General features: G+C 35.2%; 2 protein-coding genes across 2 annotated transcripts; both read left to right on the plus strand.

The window, feature by feature from the left end:
- The first annotated feature begins 770 nt into the window (after positions 1-770).
- Positions 771-3696, plus strand: LOC107662634 (protein TMED8). Its single transcript, XM_016452715.1, has 6 exons — positions 771-796; positions 895-1003; positions 1091-1181; positions 1270-1348; positions 2344-2634; positions 3569-3696. Exons 2-6 carry the CDS (start codon positions 897-899, stop codon positions 3694-3696), a joined length of 696 nt encoding a protein of 231 aa, XP_016308201.1. The 5' UTR covers positions 771-796; positions 895-896.
- Positions 3697-8698: 5002 nt separating this feature from the next.
- On the plus strand, positions 8699-14766 carry LOC107662635 (RING finger protein B-like). The gene is made up of 9 exons (XM_016452716.1): positions 8699-8713; positions 8835-9015; positions 10665-10787; positions 11689-11876; positions 11981-12177; positions 12849-12901; positions 12995-13049; positions 13194-13291; positions 14305-14766. The coding sequence occupies exons 2-9, from the start codon at positions 8895-8897 to the stop codon at positions 14529-14531; spliced, it is 1062 nt and encodes a 353-aa protein (XP_016308202.1). The 5' UTR covers positions 8699-8713; positions 8835-8894; the 3' UTR covers positions 14532-14766.
- Positions 14767-14770: the final 4 nt, after the last annotated feature.

Below are 14770 nucleotides of genomic sequence, written 5' to 3' on the forward strand. Positions count from 1 at the left end.
GAATGCAGATGTGTTTGTGCTCTGCTGAGATTGATGGTTTGATGGTGAATTTCACTTTAGTTACTCGACGTGTCAAAACTGATTCGTATGAGCTTCATGAGTCAGTTGATGACGACTGCGCACAAAATGTAGTCCAACAGCCTTATTTATATTTATTATTAGAAGACAGTATGCATTGTTTTATGTCTTCTTGCAGAGTTTGTGTTTCAGTTTTTAATGAGGTTCATTGAAAGACACCTCTGATTCAGGTAAGAGTTTTCAGCAGCTGAACTGAATCTTTACTGAATCTCTGGTTAGAGAGTGATGAATGTGATGGTTTATATATTGCATGTGTTTGCTGCTTTAGAGATGGAGAAACTAGAGACATCAGAGCTGCAGTCCAGACTGTCATCCCTGTCTGTTTCTTCTTTCCCTGGTATAACGTCGAAAACCTGTGAAGCAAACCCTTTAAACAGGTTTGTGCAGGTTTATCAGAGCGCAACAATTGTTATTTTAGATTTCAAAGGTATGGAAACCTCATTGAATACTGAAGTGACAGTAAAAATTAAATCCAGGATGACAGATGAATACTATATTTAATTGTTTTTTTATAATGTAACATACACAAATGTGCTGTAGTACTATATGTATATATTTATTTATTTAATCAAAAATACAGTAAAAACAGCAATATTGTGAATATTATTACAATTTAATCCTAGTTTGATGTGTAATTTATTTTACTATTTTAATATATTTTAAAATAGTACTATATGTATATATTTATGAGGTTCATTGAAAGACACCTCTGATTCAGGTAAGAGTTTTCAGCAGCTGAACTGAATCTTTACTGAATCTCTGGTTAGAGAGTGATGAATGTGATGGTTTATATATTGCATGTGTTTGCTGCTTTAGAGATGGAGAAACTAGAGACATCAGAGCTGCAGTCCAGACTGTCATCCCTGTCTGTTTCTTCTTTCCCTGGTATAACGTCGAAAACCTGTGAAGCAAACCCTTTAAACAGGTTTGTGCAGGTTTATCAGAGCGCAACAATTGTTATTTTAGATTTCAAAGGTATGGAAACCTCATCCTTCCCATTTTCATTTTGAAGACTTCAAAGCACAGACCTTTCCCGGACAGTAATCCAACCGGACACCCAAACTAAAATGGACGATAACAGCGAATCTACTCAATCTACTGAGGTACAGTGAATTCAAGCCTGTCAGATACATGTGAATAAGTGTGCTGTAGTGCTGTGCTTCTATGTATGTATTGTGATGTTGTCAATAGGAGTCCAGCGCATCTCTCGGGAAGGCAGAGGCGGGTGACTCACAGGAGAGCAGTGCTTCACACCCCGGGGAGAATAAAGGTTAGCAAACCCCCTATTAGAGAGGTGAAGCTAAGCTCAGGAAACCTTCTCATCATCTTTCATCATTGCCCCTCGAGAACAGAGCTGTCAGAACAAAAGAAGGATGTTTGTGCTTTAAAATATGGGAATCTTTCTATATATAACATGTTTTAGCAGAATAAGCTTCAGTGCGTTTTCTTTCGAGTCACTATAGGGCAGGTCACGTGACTTTCAAAAATAGCATGCAGTGTACATTATATAGGCCAAGTTCTGTAGTATGCCGTTCAAAAGTTGTTTAATATAGCAGATATTTAGGCTCTGATCACATAAAGCATTATGAAAGGTGCTGTAAAAGTTATTGGTATACAATACAAACTCATGACTGCTTATCAGTTTATTTCATTATTAGTGTGCCAAGTTCGCATATCACCAATAAGCTAAAGTTATGCTAATTAACTTATTTTTTTTTGTGAAAGAGTATGTATTTATTATTATTATTAATAATAATAATAATAGCAACACCAAGGTCATGGGGTCGATTCCCAGGGAATGCATGAACCAATAAAATGTATACCTTGAATGCAATGTATGTGGCTTTGGATAAAAAAAGTCTGCCAAATGCAATAATAATAATAATAATTATTATTATTATTATTATACATTTGGCAGAAGACGCGTAATCTAAAGTGACTTACACTGCATTACTATTGGGTCATTCTGTGTCAACTTAACCAGAGCTCCCCAGCTCAAATTTTTGATTTTGTTAAAATAAAACATTCTGGTGAAAGAAATACTTAAATAAAGAACAAAGCCAAAATATTAAATGTCATCAATGTATATTTACGGAGTAATCCACTATTTTGTAGAGGGGGGGTAATGTGACAAAGAATAGTTTGGTAAGATCCAACATCTAAAAGGTCATTAAGATATCCTTAATACTTCTTGAGTTACAGGCATGAAAAACTTTAGAGAAAACTAAAAGAATATCAATCTAGCAGTCACTTATCTCTTTGCAGCTCTTCCTCCGATGAAACCAGCATCCACATGGACCTCCGTGGCTCTGAAGGAGCTGAAGACGAAGCTGTGTCAAGAGAAGGACAGCGTGGTGACGGTATATCGTGGAGACATAATGACCGTCCACGTGCCCACTGTTCCTGAGGCCAAGCACGTGTGCTGGGAGTTTGCCACAGATGGCTATGACATTGGTTTTGGGGTTTACTTCGACTGGTCACCAGTCACTAGCCGAGCCATTACTGTCCACATTAGTGAATCCAGTGATGATGAGGATGAAGAAGATGACCTGGAAGGTGAGGGAGTACTTCCTGTCCTGTTCCCTGCTTTTGTTCAGATGATCTGGTAGGAGTTCCACAGTTGGCCTCAATTGTAATTAACAAGTTAGTAAACTGGGTGACTCTCAAGAAACCAGTCAAGATTTTGTCCAGGTCATATTTTACCTCAAATCCAAATAATGAAATTAAAATGTTACATTTTCAATGAAGAAAAAGCCTATTTTAAGATCTTTTAGGATGTTTTTGCAGTGTGACAATTATAATGCCACATCACCATCCTCTCCCCAATTTTCATTACTGTAAATAAAACGACTAATTATTTGATATTATTATTATTATATGAGAAAATTGTATATATTTATTTATATTTTTCAAAAGTTTAGAGTCAGATTTTTTAATTTTTTTAATTTAAAATTTATATAAAAAACAACAACAAGGATGCATTGATCAAAAGTCACAGTAAAGAATTTTACATTGTTACAGAAAATGTTATAAATAAGTGCGATGGATGGATGGATGGATAGATAGATAGATAGATAGATAGATGGATTCATCATATCACTTTAATGAGAAGCACTATTAAGATAAATAAAAAAAATAAAAAATAAAAACAGAATTTCCAGGCAATGAGAATTTGGGAGGTGTGGGGAAATGTGCTTATTGGTGCTTAAAAATGGAAATAATGTCACAACGTTAAAAAAATGGAATATATATATATATATATATATTTTACATACTGGTAAAAAAATGTATAGCCTGAATGCACTAAGTCGCTTCGGGTAAAAGCGTCTGCTAAATGCATAAATTATTATTATTAATATATATATAAATTAATGGTTCAATGTCATATTAAATGTTGTGAAACTTTTTTTTTTTGGTACAAAGCTTAAAATAAGTAGATGCATATAAGGAATACTTTGAGTGATGTTTGGACAATTGCTTTGTCTAACAGTCCCTGGGGTTCCTGGAGATGTTGAGAAGGGCTCTAAATCAGTTGCCAACTCGAACTTGGGAGAAATCCTGCCTGTGTACCGTCAGGACAGTCATCATGATATGTGCAATGTGTTTTATGTGGCTTAAGACGTTATGTGCAAGATGATATATTTCATATAAAAGGTCCATGTTTTATAAGTGTATTGTCTGACACCACAACAGAACTGTGGCATCGCATATCAGGGACTACAGAGTAATCAGGGAAAGTATATGGGTGGTCAACCGGGTCAAACAGTTCTACACGATTCAAAAGCAAACAAGGAAAGCAAGGAAGTCAATGTAGGTGATGTGGCAGAAGCCACTATTGATTCAGGTAATGATATATGAGTGTTTTCTGTTTGGTTGGTTCTTTTTTGTTGTTGTATAATACTACATTGAGCAGCGCATGGAATGGCCTCTGAGGTCACACACACTATTTCTAACATACTGCTAATACTGGGTTTGTTTGCTCAGGCACAAAGACACTGGAAGCCACAGCTAGCTAAGATGTGTTTTAAATATGTTCTTATGGCGGTTATATACTGTACTGAGATGGCTGTCACTTCAGTCACCAGGGTAACTACTACTCGTGGAAATGGTCAAAGCCAGCTTGTTTACAACTTTAAACCATTTCCTGCCACAAAAGCTCATTTGTTGCATAACTGATTCAATATTTGAATGTCCCAGGCTCCCGTTTGGCATGATTTAGGGTTGTTTGGCATCAGTTTGGTCTGTATAGATGTAATGCAGATGGCCTATTGAAGAGGTTTTATTTACATTTATGTTCTTGGCTGATGCCTCTTTTACCAAGTTAACTTACAAAACTACCTATAGCAAAGGTTTTACGATTTGTTTTGCTTATATCACGTGCAATATGCCACACAAGTGCTGCCAGCGGGGGTTGTAGTACAGTATTTTGTTTCCTTCAAATACTCTTCTTGATTATATGAATACCAAATCGTGCTGTGAATGTGCACCATGTGAGTTTCTTTCCGTACCTTTAATTATTTGTCTTAAGAGACTGTTGCATTGTGCTGCTGAGGTACACCATTCTGCTGATGTGTTTTTTGGCTTGTCCTCCTCCTCTGTATCTTGTTTGTATGAAATGCATTTGATATATGTTTGTCATCCTTTTCTAGTTTTTTCTTGTGCTGTTTGTTGTACACAATAAACATTGAGAATGAACTCGGTGTGCATTTGCTGCCTGTTTCATATCCAGCTTTATGGTTCCTTCCTTCCTTTAAAATGCGTCTGCGCTTCCTTCTGAAGATAACCATAAAAAAAGCTTTCTCAGCATTAAAAACTGGTTTTCATTGGATGATCACAAGCACCATTTCCCTTTAAACTGAGGTCAATGTATTGAGTAACAGAAGAATTAGAAGGGTTATTGTTTCTTATTTTCGATAGAGGGCGCTGTTAGACTGGAAAAAACCCCCCACGTTATTCATGATGTACATATAGGCTTATTTATTTGAAAATAGGATGTTTGATTATGATTGATACATATGAAATATTAATATTATAATCAGCTTTGTATACTATGAGAGTTTAATCAATTATAAAAGCACAAATGTAATGATCATATGTTAGGCTACTTTATTAACAAAATGGTCAGCCAGAAATGGAGAGTATTACATTTTTTTTTATATTTCTAACCATTTAGTATTGATGATCAGGCCTATAACATATATATATATATATAGTAAAATATATAAAATAGTATACATGTTTTTTTTTTCATTGAAATAATTTTTAGTTTAATGTCTAATTGCTATGAATAGATTAAACAATTATTAACAAATAAATAAATTCAGGATTACATTTTGTGATATTCAACTTTGAATTACAATTACCATGGGGTCATGGGGTTATTTTTTCTCCCTCTTCTTCTTTTTTTATATCTATCAAAAATTGTACTCTATTTTTGTATCGAATAAAAATTTTGAAAAATTGTATACATTTTTTTCTGAACTTATATTTATTTCACTATTCATGATTATTCCCTTTTTATTATTATAATGTATTTATTGACTTCATTCTATTATTATTCTATTATCTCCATAAACATTCTCAGTATAAGAGATGTTGGTCATTGCGAGTGTTGTGCATTGTGTTATTGTATTGTAGAAATAAAATAAAATATAAATATTAGATGAAAATTAGATGCTGCCTTGGAAACTAACTGAAACACGTTTAAGTACTACGATTACTAAAACCAAAGTTTAAAAATAAATTAAAACTATATATATATATATACGCACACACAATAACACATAATCAAAAATAACATACTTTTAAGCATGCCCTACATGTCTTTTAAATTGTAATTCAAAATTCAAAATATATTGGTTTAAAAACTGTTTTATATATATTTTGTGAAAATGTATTTCTATTTTGTAGGCCTACTGAATATTTTTCTAAAACATTTTTAATCATTCCGCTATTCATTATTCATTTATTTATTTACATGTTTGAATGTATTTATTTGCTTGTTCATATTGGATGTTTCCAGGGTTGTCATTATGGGATGTTAATAAATGCTGATAAATGCGCCAGCGGCCGCGCGGGATTGGCTGCGCTTTTGCAGGCCGCACACCGACGCCGCCGCCAGCGCTGGAGGAGTTTGAGCGATCCTCATTTAACAGCATGGGCGAAGTGCACTTTTATGCCATCTGGTCCTTACGTGAAGCACCTCGTCAGTTTATACGGTGGGCGCTTTCATTTAAGTAACTTCACTAGATGACCTGATATTGTTTGTTTTTGGTCACACTTTTACAGGAATGAGTATTTCTCAGGGTAGAAATGTCTCGGCTACGGAAGTTGCTGAGCATTTCCATCATTATTGCCCAGGAAAAACATGTTGATTAATGACATCGATTTGAGGAGAATGTTTTTATTTTTATTTTTTAAGATGTGAAATCCTATCTAATGTTAAAAAGGGTACAAACAGAGCATATCTTTATCTAAAATGTAGTATACACTAATAATAGATTTCTGCAAAAATGAACAAACATATCAAACCACTGTTTTGATCATAGACTAAAAAATTGCCAACTGTAATTATATGATGTGGGCATGTGTGTTTAGTGCATCCTCATTTACACAGTTCTTAACATGTTGTAGATCTAGCCCTGGTGACCACTTCCTGACCATCTTTTTTTCTTCTTCTCTAATTGACCTTATTTAGAAATGTCAACCGTACGGTGTACCAGGTTCAGATGCCGTTACCTTTACCGAAGCAGCCGATAGTGTTTGGTTTAGGGGAATGGTCGTCCTTCTCCAGTGATACGGAGATCTCTGTGGAGGTTCTGCTGGGTCCAGAGGTCAAATCACAGGTCATCGGGACTCTTTCACCTCACTCCAGGCAAGTGCAATGAATATTATGATTATAGCACTGCCCTGCAGTAAATCAATTGGTCTAAATTCAACTAGATCGGCAATCAACTAAAATTATTACAGTTGTTTACAGTAATAAAATTAATTACAATAATATAAATATCAAATGAAAAACCTAAACTAAAAAAAACAAACAAAAAAACCCGAAAATTAGAAATGCCTTAGCAACTAACTAAAATAAGTTTTAAGTACTACAAGTACTAAAACTGAAATAAAATAAAATTAAAGCTATATAGAAATATAAAAAAAACAAATTTGACAAAATCATATAACAAATGACTAAAACGTAAACTGAAATTAAAATGAAATCTAATTATAAAAATAAAAGCTAATACAAAATATTAAGTACTATAATAGTGCATAAATAATACTAAGATGAGATAGCAATTTGCAGCTGTATCAAATGGCACTTAAACGGTTCCAGAAAGCCAAGAATATGTATAGTTGTCGTGATTAACTAACAAATCACCATCATTGTAACTGTCAAATTAAGTCAACCCCATATTTATAAAATAGACTCCGATATTCCCTAGATTTCATTTAAGCTTTGTCTGGTAAACTCTTTCTGTGAAGGTGTCTGATCTGGCAAGGAGTTTGGACTCCTGAGCTTCTCGCTGAAGCCACACAGAGAGGAGTTTACGCCAAAGTCATGCTCGGCATCAGTGGACAGGTATTTAAACATATGTCCTCAAACTTCTCTCACTAGTAGTGCAGACTGCAGATATCTTGCATGTGTACAGTATGTCTTTTTGTTCATTTTAACTTCCTTATCCATCACAGACTTCCTAGTTAAACTGTATATTCTTTGAAGGTGAGATCCAGCTTTATCAGCAGCACTCCACGAATGGCAAGGAAACGTTTAGCGATGAGCCACTCCTCCAACCCATCACTCAGCAGCGGAGAGAGTCATGATGTGAGGCACGCTTTGCTTATGACTTGAGTGAAATCATCTGTTCTCTGTTCTTCTTAAAGACTTAAAGGGGCAGTTCACCCAAAAATGAAAATTCTGTCATCATGTACTCACCCTCAGGGTACTCGCTGTGGCGGAATAAGACTCTGTACTACAGAGTGTACTACAGTGCCTGAGGAATCAAGTGCATATTTCAAAACAAAGGTTTCAGTGATACTATTTTTGATCGTACGTGTTAAATTACTGTATAATTCTTGCTTTTGTTGATTTGTGCTTTTCGTTTTATCCAAGCCCTCTCATAGATAAAAAATGACCTCTCTCTCTCTCTTTCTCTCTCTCTCTCTATATATTTAAAGGGGCAGTTCACCCAAAAATGAAAATTCTGTCATCATGTACTCACCCTCAGGTTGTTCCAAACCTGTATGAATTTCTTTCTTCTGCTGAACACAAAAGAAGATATTTCGAAGACATGTGGTAACAGTTGATGGACCCCATTGACTTCCATACTATGGAGAAAAAAAATATTCCGGAAGCTGTTTGGTTGAGTAAATAATGAACATGAGTAAATGGTGACAATTTTAATTTTTTTGAGTGAACTTTCCCTTTAACTAGTCATCAGATTTTTTATTTTTTTTATTCTAGAAATTAGGTTTATGAAATGCCTTAAGACATGACTTGCGATGAAGTGAATGCACAAAAGAATGACTTCTCCTTGCGTCTTTATGAAGATCACCCAGAGATCACCTCCCGAGGGAAGTGTCAGCTGTGCGGAGCTGGGCAAAAGCAAAATATTGACGCAGGAAAACACTCTGCTTCAGGGTGTGTGGCCGATAGTAAGGAGTCATCCACAAACTAGTTCTTCAGCAGGTAGATTGATCTCCAGGCATTGAGAGCATTTCAAATTTTAAAACGTACCATTTCTGTTGTGTGGTTTTTGAAGGACAAAACATCAAGACGCTCCATTATAGGAATAAAAGGATATGTTTGGAGTTCTGAAGAAATGGAAGGCCCTCAGGATCCAAACCGAGTTTCAAGCCCAAAGAAGCGCAAACTGCATAAAATGTGTGCGGTAGATTTAGAGGACGAGATGGTCATCAAACGTGTGAAGAGCTGCAGGGCTGGTAAAGGCTCATTCCTCTACTCAGATTAAACATGATAAATGTTTATTTACACGCTTGGAATCTTAATGTTACCTCTGATTAAAACCATTGTCATAGTTGCAGAATTAGTTCTTGATATAACTGTGGAAATATTGATAGCATAGTTTATTTATGTTAAACTATAAATTCCTAATATTTGCAATAAGTTTGTAATATTTCAATGCAATAATATTAAAGGGGTCATATGATGCTGCTAAAAAGAACATTATTTTGTGTATTTGGTGTAATGAAATGTGTTTATGCGTTTTAAGGTTCAAAAAACACATTACTTTCCACATACAGTACATTTATTGTTTCTCCTCTATGCCCCGCCTTTGGCGATTTTTTACAAAGCTCATCGGTCTAAAAAAGCGAGGTGTGCTGTGATTGCTATATATATCTATATATACAGTGCACAGCATAAATGAGTACACCCCCTCTAAAACTTAACAAATTCAGCAATTACTCTTTACTTAGAAAACATGTTAGGGTCCTTTGGAGATGTAATGTTCCAACTAGCCTGCTTGATCAGTTACCAAAGAAGAATGCCAAAATTATTCAGCAAAATAAGATTCTCAGACTTAATGCTGGGAGCAGTGGAACCACTTGGGAGAGAACTGCCAAGGGATTTATTTCTTAGCATAAAAGAGGACAATGGTACAAGAGGAATACCAAATTATTGTTTTAAGTGTGAAAATATAGCAGAAGTAGCACCAACATTCAAAAACAATGGACTTGTGATAAGGTTCCTGAAATAATCAGGTCTTCACTTTTAAGTTTTCATTTAGTGATGAGTGAATTTTTGCTAGAAAAAGAGCAGGAGAAATAACATGCAAGTGTCTCAGAGCCGGCAAAAGCTATGAAAAGAGTGACACTTTATCTCACAGAGTATGACGCAGCATGCAGGAGTGACATGCATGGTTGTTGTCACCACTAGAATTACCTACGGTAGCCAAAGCAAAATAAACTCATTTAACCTCTTCCAGGGCCCATATTTACAACATAGAGACTTCTGGGAATCCATACTCAGGTCTCAAGAGACCCAAGTCAATCATTTCGGATCCAAAAGCATCCAAAATGTTCTGGTGTTGCTAGAGGAGGAGTACAGATGTATTTCACTCAATCTTAACACTCTTGAGCAGTTTTGAGAGATTCTGTAGAGACGAGCTGAGCAACACTCCCCATTAAAGACCAGAGCATTCAAGGAGGTCCTCCTCCAGGAGTTAAACAGCGCAGATGTGAAAATTTGTCATGAACTTCTACACTCAGTGCCAAGAAGTGTCAGAGCAGTATACTTTAAGTTCTGGAGGACATACTAAGTACTAGAATATTATACATTTTCTGAATTAAATCTCGGGTGTACTCATTTCTGCAATCCTTCATTTAAACAAAATTGGCTAATTTACTTATCTTACAGAAAATATTGGCATATGTTTTGTTGTTTTTATTAAGTATATGTTTAATATGTTTAAATTTTGCCATCTTTCAATGAATTATATTAGTGATAATTAAGAAAATACATCTTTTATATTTATTCAGAGGGGGTGTACTCATGTATGCTGTGCACTGTATATATATTTATTTATTTATTTATATTTATTTATTTTATTTAATCAAGTTATTATTCTCAGACTGTCCATCAAAGCGCTGGAGCCATGCCATGTGTTTGAGTGATCCTGAAACGGCCATTCTGATTGGTGGGGAGGCTGATGACCAGGCCAGTTGTAAAGATTCTATATGGAAACTGGAGATTGGTGCGTATCATTTTAAAATTCAATATGAAAAGTTAAAAGATTGTTATTTGCAAAATGCAAAAAAAAAAAATATATATTTTTTTTTTTTGCTGATTTGGGCAGCTAGAATTTATTAAGAAGTGTTGCATGAATGCAGAACTATGACTATACGATCATATTCAAGCAAATGTACATTATATAATTATTATTGGATTAATTTAATTCTTATTATATAGAATTATTTACTCAATTCAAAATTAAGATTATTTACTGTATTATATTTCTAGAAGTTTCTTACCACAAAGTGGGGAATTTTAACATTTTCCTTTACATATGTATTTTTCACATTTAATTGATATATTTGATATAATTGGTATATAAATAATTCTAATATATGTATGTATGTATGTATGTGTGTGTGTATATATATATATATATATATATATATACACACACATACATACATACATGCATACATATACACGTGTATATACTGTATATAACGGATAGTTCCGGTCCTTGATTCTTGATTCTCGAACTTGAGCCAAGTTCGAAGTGATCAGTGCTACAAACATACACCTTTGTTTACTTCTGTGTGTTGCGCGGCAACCACTTTGTTGGAACCACAACCGTTTCTGAGGAACTACATTGTTTGGCGGAAGAATAATGTTTTTATTATTATCATTACACTTTATTTGCTCTGTTTTATTTTGTGAAACCTTACTACGTATATGGAATAACCGATTTATGAAAGCAATAAGCCCCGTGAAGCCGTGGATTACAGTGAATTTATAACAGCTAAGGGCTTTGCGTCGTGCCTAACAACGCCCCTTAGCTGTTATACATTCACTGTAAACCACGGCTTCTCGGGGCTTATTGCTTTAATATACCGTAGCACAACTATAACTGTACTAATTCTCAGATAATGATTTCTGGTTCCCCATGGACGTCTCATCATCTGAGGTCAGTCTACCAAGCTCAAAAGGTCACTCAGCAACCTTTGATCCTGAGTCTAAAGCTGTCTATGTGTACGGTGGTCTGAGAGACGCCCAGCGATACAGTGATATTTATATACTGGACACTGTAACTTGGAAGTGGAAGCTTGTTTCTGTGAGTATTAGATCATTTGATTCTTTACATGATTTGTGTATGTTTTGGTGTTGCAGATGTTGACTTACTGTTGCATATATGTATGATGTTTCGGGTTGGGATAGGCAAAGGGAAATATCCCATCATTGGCGTACCACAGTGCCACAGTCTATAAGAAGGAGCTGTATGTTTTTGGAGGAGTGCAGCCCAGCCGATGTCCTGAAGGCAAGGTCAGCAGTAACGCATTGTACATTTTCAACCCTGAGCATGGTCTGTGGTATCAACCGATCGTGGAGGGTGACCGTCCTCTTCCCAGGTTTGGGTAAGTAGTTTAACTTTGACTTTTCATCCAGTTTCATAATCACCATCCACAGTATATGCAACTAAAATCAGGAACGTGTTAGGCTTGCCACTATAGATGGTGCTGACGGTGATACCGGTGTTAAGCCGCAACACCGGTTATGTCACTTGCCCACCGTGGCACCGACCCCCACCATCGTTAGGTATGGTGCCAAAATGACTCTTGAGGCTATATCTCTTCAAAGCTTTGACATAATGACAACAAACCTCGTATGTGCCATTGTCACCTCACACAGAACACACCAAAACGATTTGATTGCAGCGCCACCTGTTGGTCAAAACTGATAAGCCATTTAATCATATTACTAGTGGTTGTATTTATGATTTTTCAGCCATTTCAATTACAATCATCCTAAAATTGCTTGTATTACTCATTGTTGCATTTGGTCTGATGCTCCATGCCATGCTTAGCTCCTCAATTTGCCTCTGGAGTGCTTGGCCCCGTGATTGCTGCTTGCAGCTATATTTTTATATTAGGCATAGCCTGCCCTATAGCATGGTGTATTTTTATTTGTTTTGTTAATAAAAGTTCTATGTTTTATATATAGGCTAAAGTGAGTTTGACGTTGTATTTTGTTGTTGCCTTCAAGCAACTGGCTCCAAACTGCCGCTAATTCGAAAGTGAAAGTAAAATGTGGGGAGAAAAACTGCCACCTACCTCAGTGATCTTCACATCCTGGATCTTGGTAATGATGCTGAGCATCTGAAAGTATTCACTGTCTGCTGTGTTGCTCATATTATCACAGTCTCTATACTTAGTCTTGTTTCTTGTGGAAAAGGCTTCATGGAATACACTGCTGTAAAATACGAGAACATACCACCACTGGCCCGTGGGTAAGACTTCAAAATATGAACTTATTTTAAAAGAAAACTAGAATAAGCTGCCAATGAAGAATTTGTAAATACAGTTACAGTTCAATAAGACAATTTACTTACATTAATGTATTTTGAAGTTTTTTTGGTCATTCTGCTGTGCAGGTTTCACGCTGCTCTACCCGTGTCTGACAACAGGGTGCTGATCAGCGGAGGCTGCAGTGCTGTAGGAGCCCTAAAGGACTTCCATCTCTTTAACATTGGTCTGTCATTGCCTAATTTACTACACTAACTACCATACAACTAAATATATTATAGCTAATTAAAGTTTAAATACCTTAAAGACATAAAATGGTTTGACAAACATACATTTGACTTACTGATGAACATTATCAATTAACAATAGAGAATATTTATTCTACAAAAATTAGATGTAATAAAAATTAATGTTTTTTTTTTTTTTTTTTTAACCAAAATAGGAAGATTATTCATTTTAAAGCCCACTATTGTCCACAACAATATTCGAAACCCCTGGACCAAGCTTTGTCATTCAGAACTTTTTTGATCTAATATAATCTATTAAAAAGTAATTAAAATAATAACTATTAAAACAAAAATAAATGTCAAGATTTCAGAAATTTTAAGAGCTGAATGTTGGTCGATCTCCCTGCTGAATTTGATTAATTTACATGACTCCTCCAGTTGTTGATGATTTACTTAAGGCTTAAGGATGTAAAAAAACAAAAATTATATATATAAAATTATATGTGCATATATATATATATATATATATATATATACATACAGTATCTCACAGAAGTATATTTTTTTTAATTTAAACTTTTAACTTTAACTTTCTACCTGATAAAATATATTTCAGTTTGGCATAACTGGTAAAATGTTTATTCATTATAAAATTCCCATGGAGTGTTTTTAAGAGATCAGCCAAAAATGAAAATTGTCATTTACTCAAACTACATGTTCCAAACTTTTTTTCCCCCAAATAATGAAAGTCAATTTGGTCCAATGTTGTATTGACTTTTATTATATGGACAAAAACCGTTTCAGCATTGTGTTCCACCAAAGTAAGGAAGTCATACACGTATGAAACAAAGGTAAATAAATGATGACAGAATTTATTTACTTTAACTTAACTGGCTTCAAAACTACCAGGAATGAAGTCCCAAAGTCATTGATTTCAAGGTTCTTTGAAAGACTACAGTTTACAGTTATTAGTCTGAATGGTTTGAAAGGTTAAAGCAATGCATGTTTGCAGATACAAGCTCCTGGACATCAGTGGCATCTCCTTTGCTTTGCTCTAAGCCTCGCGCAGGCCACAGTCTGATAAGCCTGGGCTGTACAAAGGCTTTATCTTCAGACCCGAGGGATCGCCGTCATGGCAAGAGCCTCTCTCAGTGTACCGTCCTAGTATTTGGAGGGTCAGATTGTTCAGGAACGTTTTATAATGACACCGTTAAATGCACGGTTGAACTCCCTGTTTAGGATCAGGGACTACAGGATTTTTTTCTTAGAAATGAATGTAGGGTACTTACAAAAAATTGGAACTTGAAGCACTTTTAGCGTTTGTTTTTTAAAGTTGCATTGTTGCAGTTTTAGCATGAACAGCTGTTTTACAGCTACCGTTTTTATATTGATTTCCTTAAAAGCAAGCAAAGCCTTCACTCTCTCTCACATGTAGTTCAGATTTGTTATTTAGTACATTCAGAGACTTTGTGCAATAA

The sequence above is a fragment of the Sinocyclocheilus anshuiensis genome, unplaced genomic scaffold, assembly GCF_001515605.1.
Source record: "Sinocyclocheilus anshuiensis isolate Anshui unplaced genomic scaffold, SAMN03320099.WGS_v1.1 scaffold715, whole genome shotgun sequence".
NCBI lineage: Eukaryota > Metazoa > Chordata > Actinopteri > Cypriniformes > Cyprinidae > Sinocyclocheilus > Sinocyclocheilus anshuiensis.

Bases quoted from the DNA above. Each gene is read 5' to 3' on its own strand.
- LOC107662634 (XM_016452715.1), top strand. From the start codon at position 897: ATGGAGAAACTAGAGACATCAGAGCTGCAGTCCAGACTGTCATCCCTG. The intron at 1,182-1,269 runs GTACAGTGAATT...TGTTGTCAATAG, and splicing joins AATCTACTCAATCTACTGAG to GAGTCCAGCGCATCTCTCGG. The intron at 2,635-3,568 runs GTGAGGGAGTAC...TTTGTCTAACAG, and splicing joins TGAAGAAGATGACCTGGAAG to TCCCTGGGGTTCCTGGAGAT.
- LOC107662635 (XM_016452716.1), top strand. From the start codon at position 8,895: ATGGAAGGCCCTCAGGATCCAAACCGAGTTTCAAGCCCAAAGAAGCGC. The intron at 12,178-12,848 runs GTAAGTAGTTTA...GTGAAAGTAAAA, and splicing joins CGTCCTCTTCCCAGGTTTGG to TGTGGGGAGAAAAACTGCCA. The intron at 12,902-12,994 runs GTAATGATGCTG...CTTGTGGAAAAG, and splicing joins TCTTCACATCCTGGATCTTG to GCTTCATGGAATACACTGCT.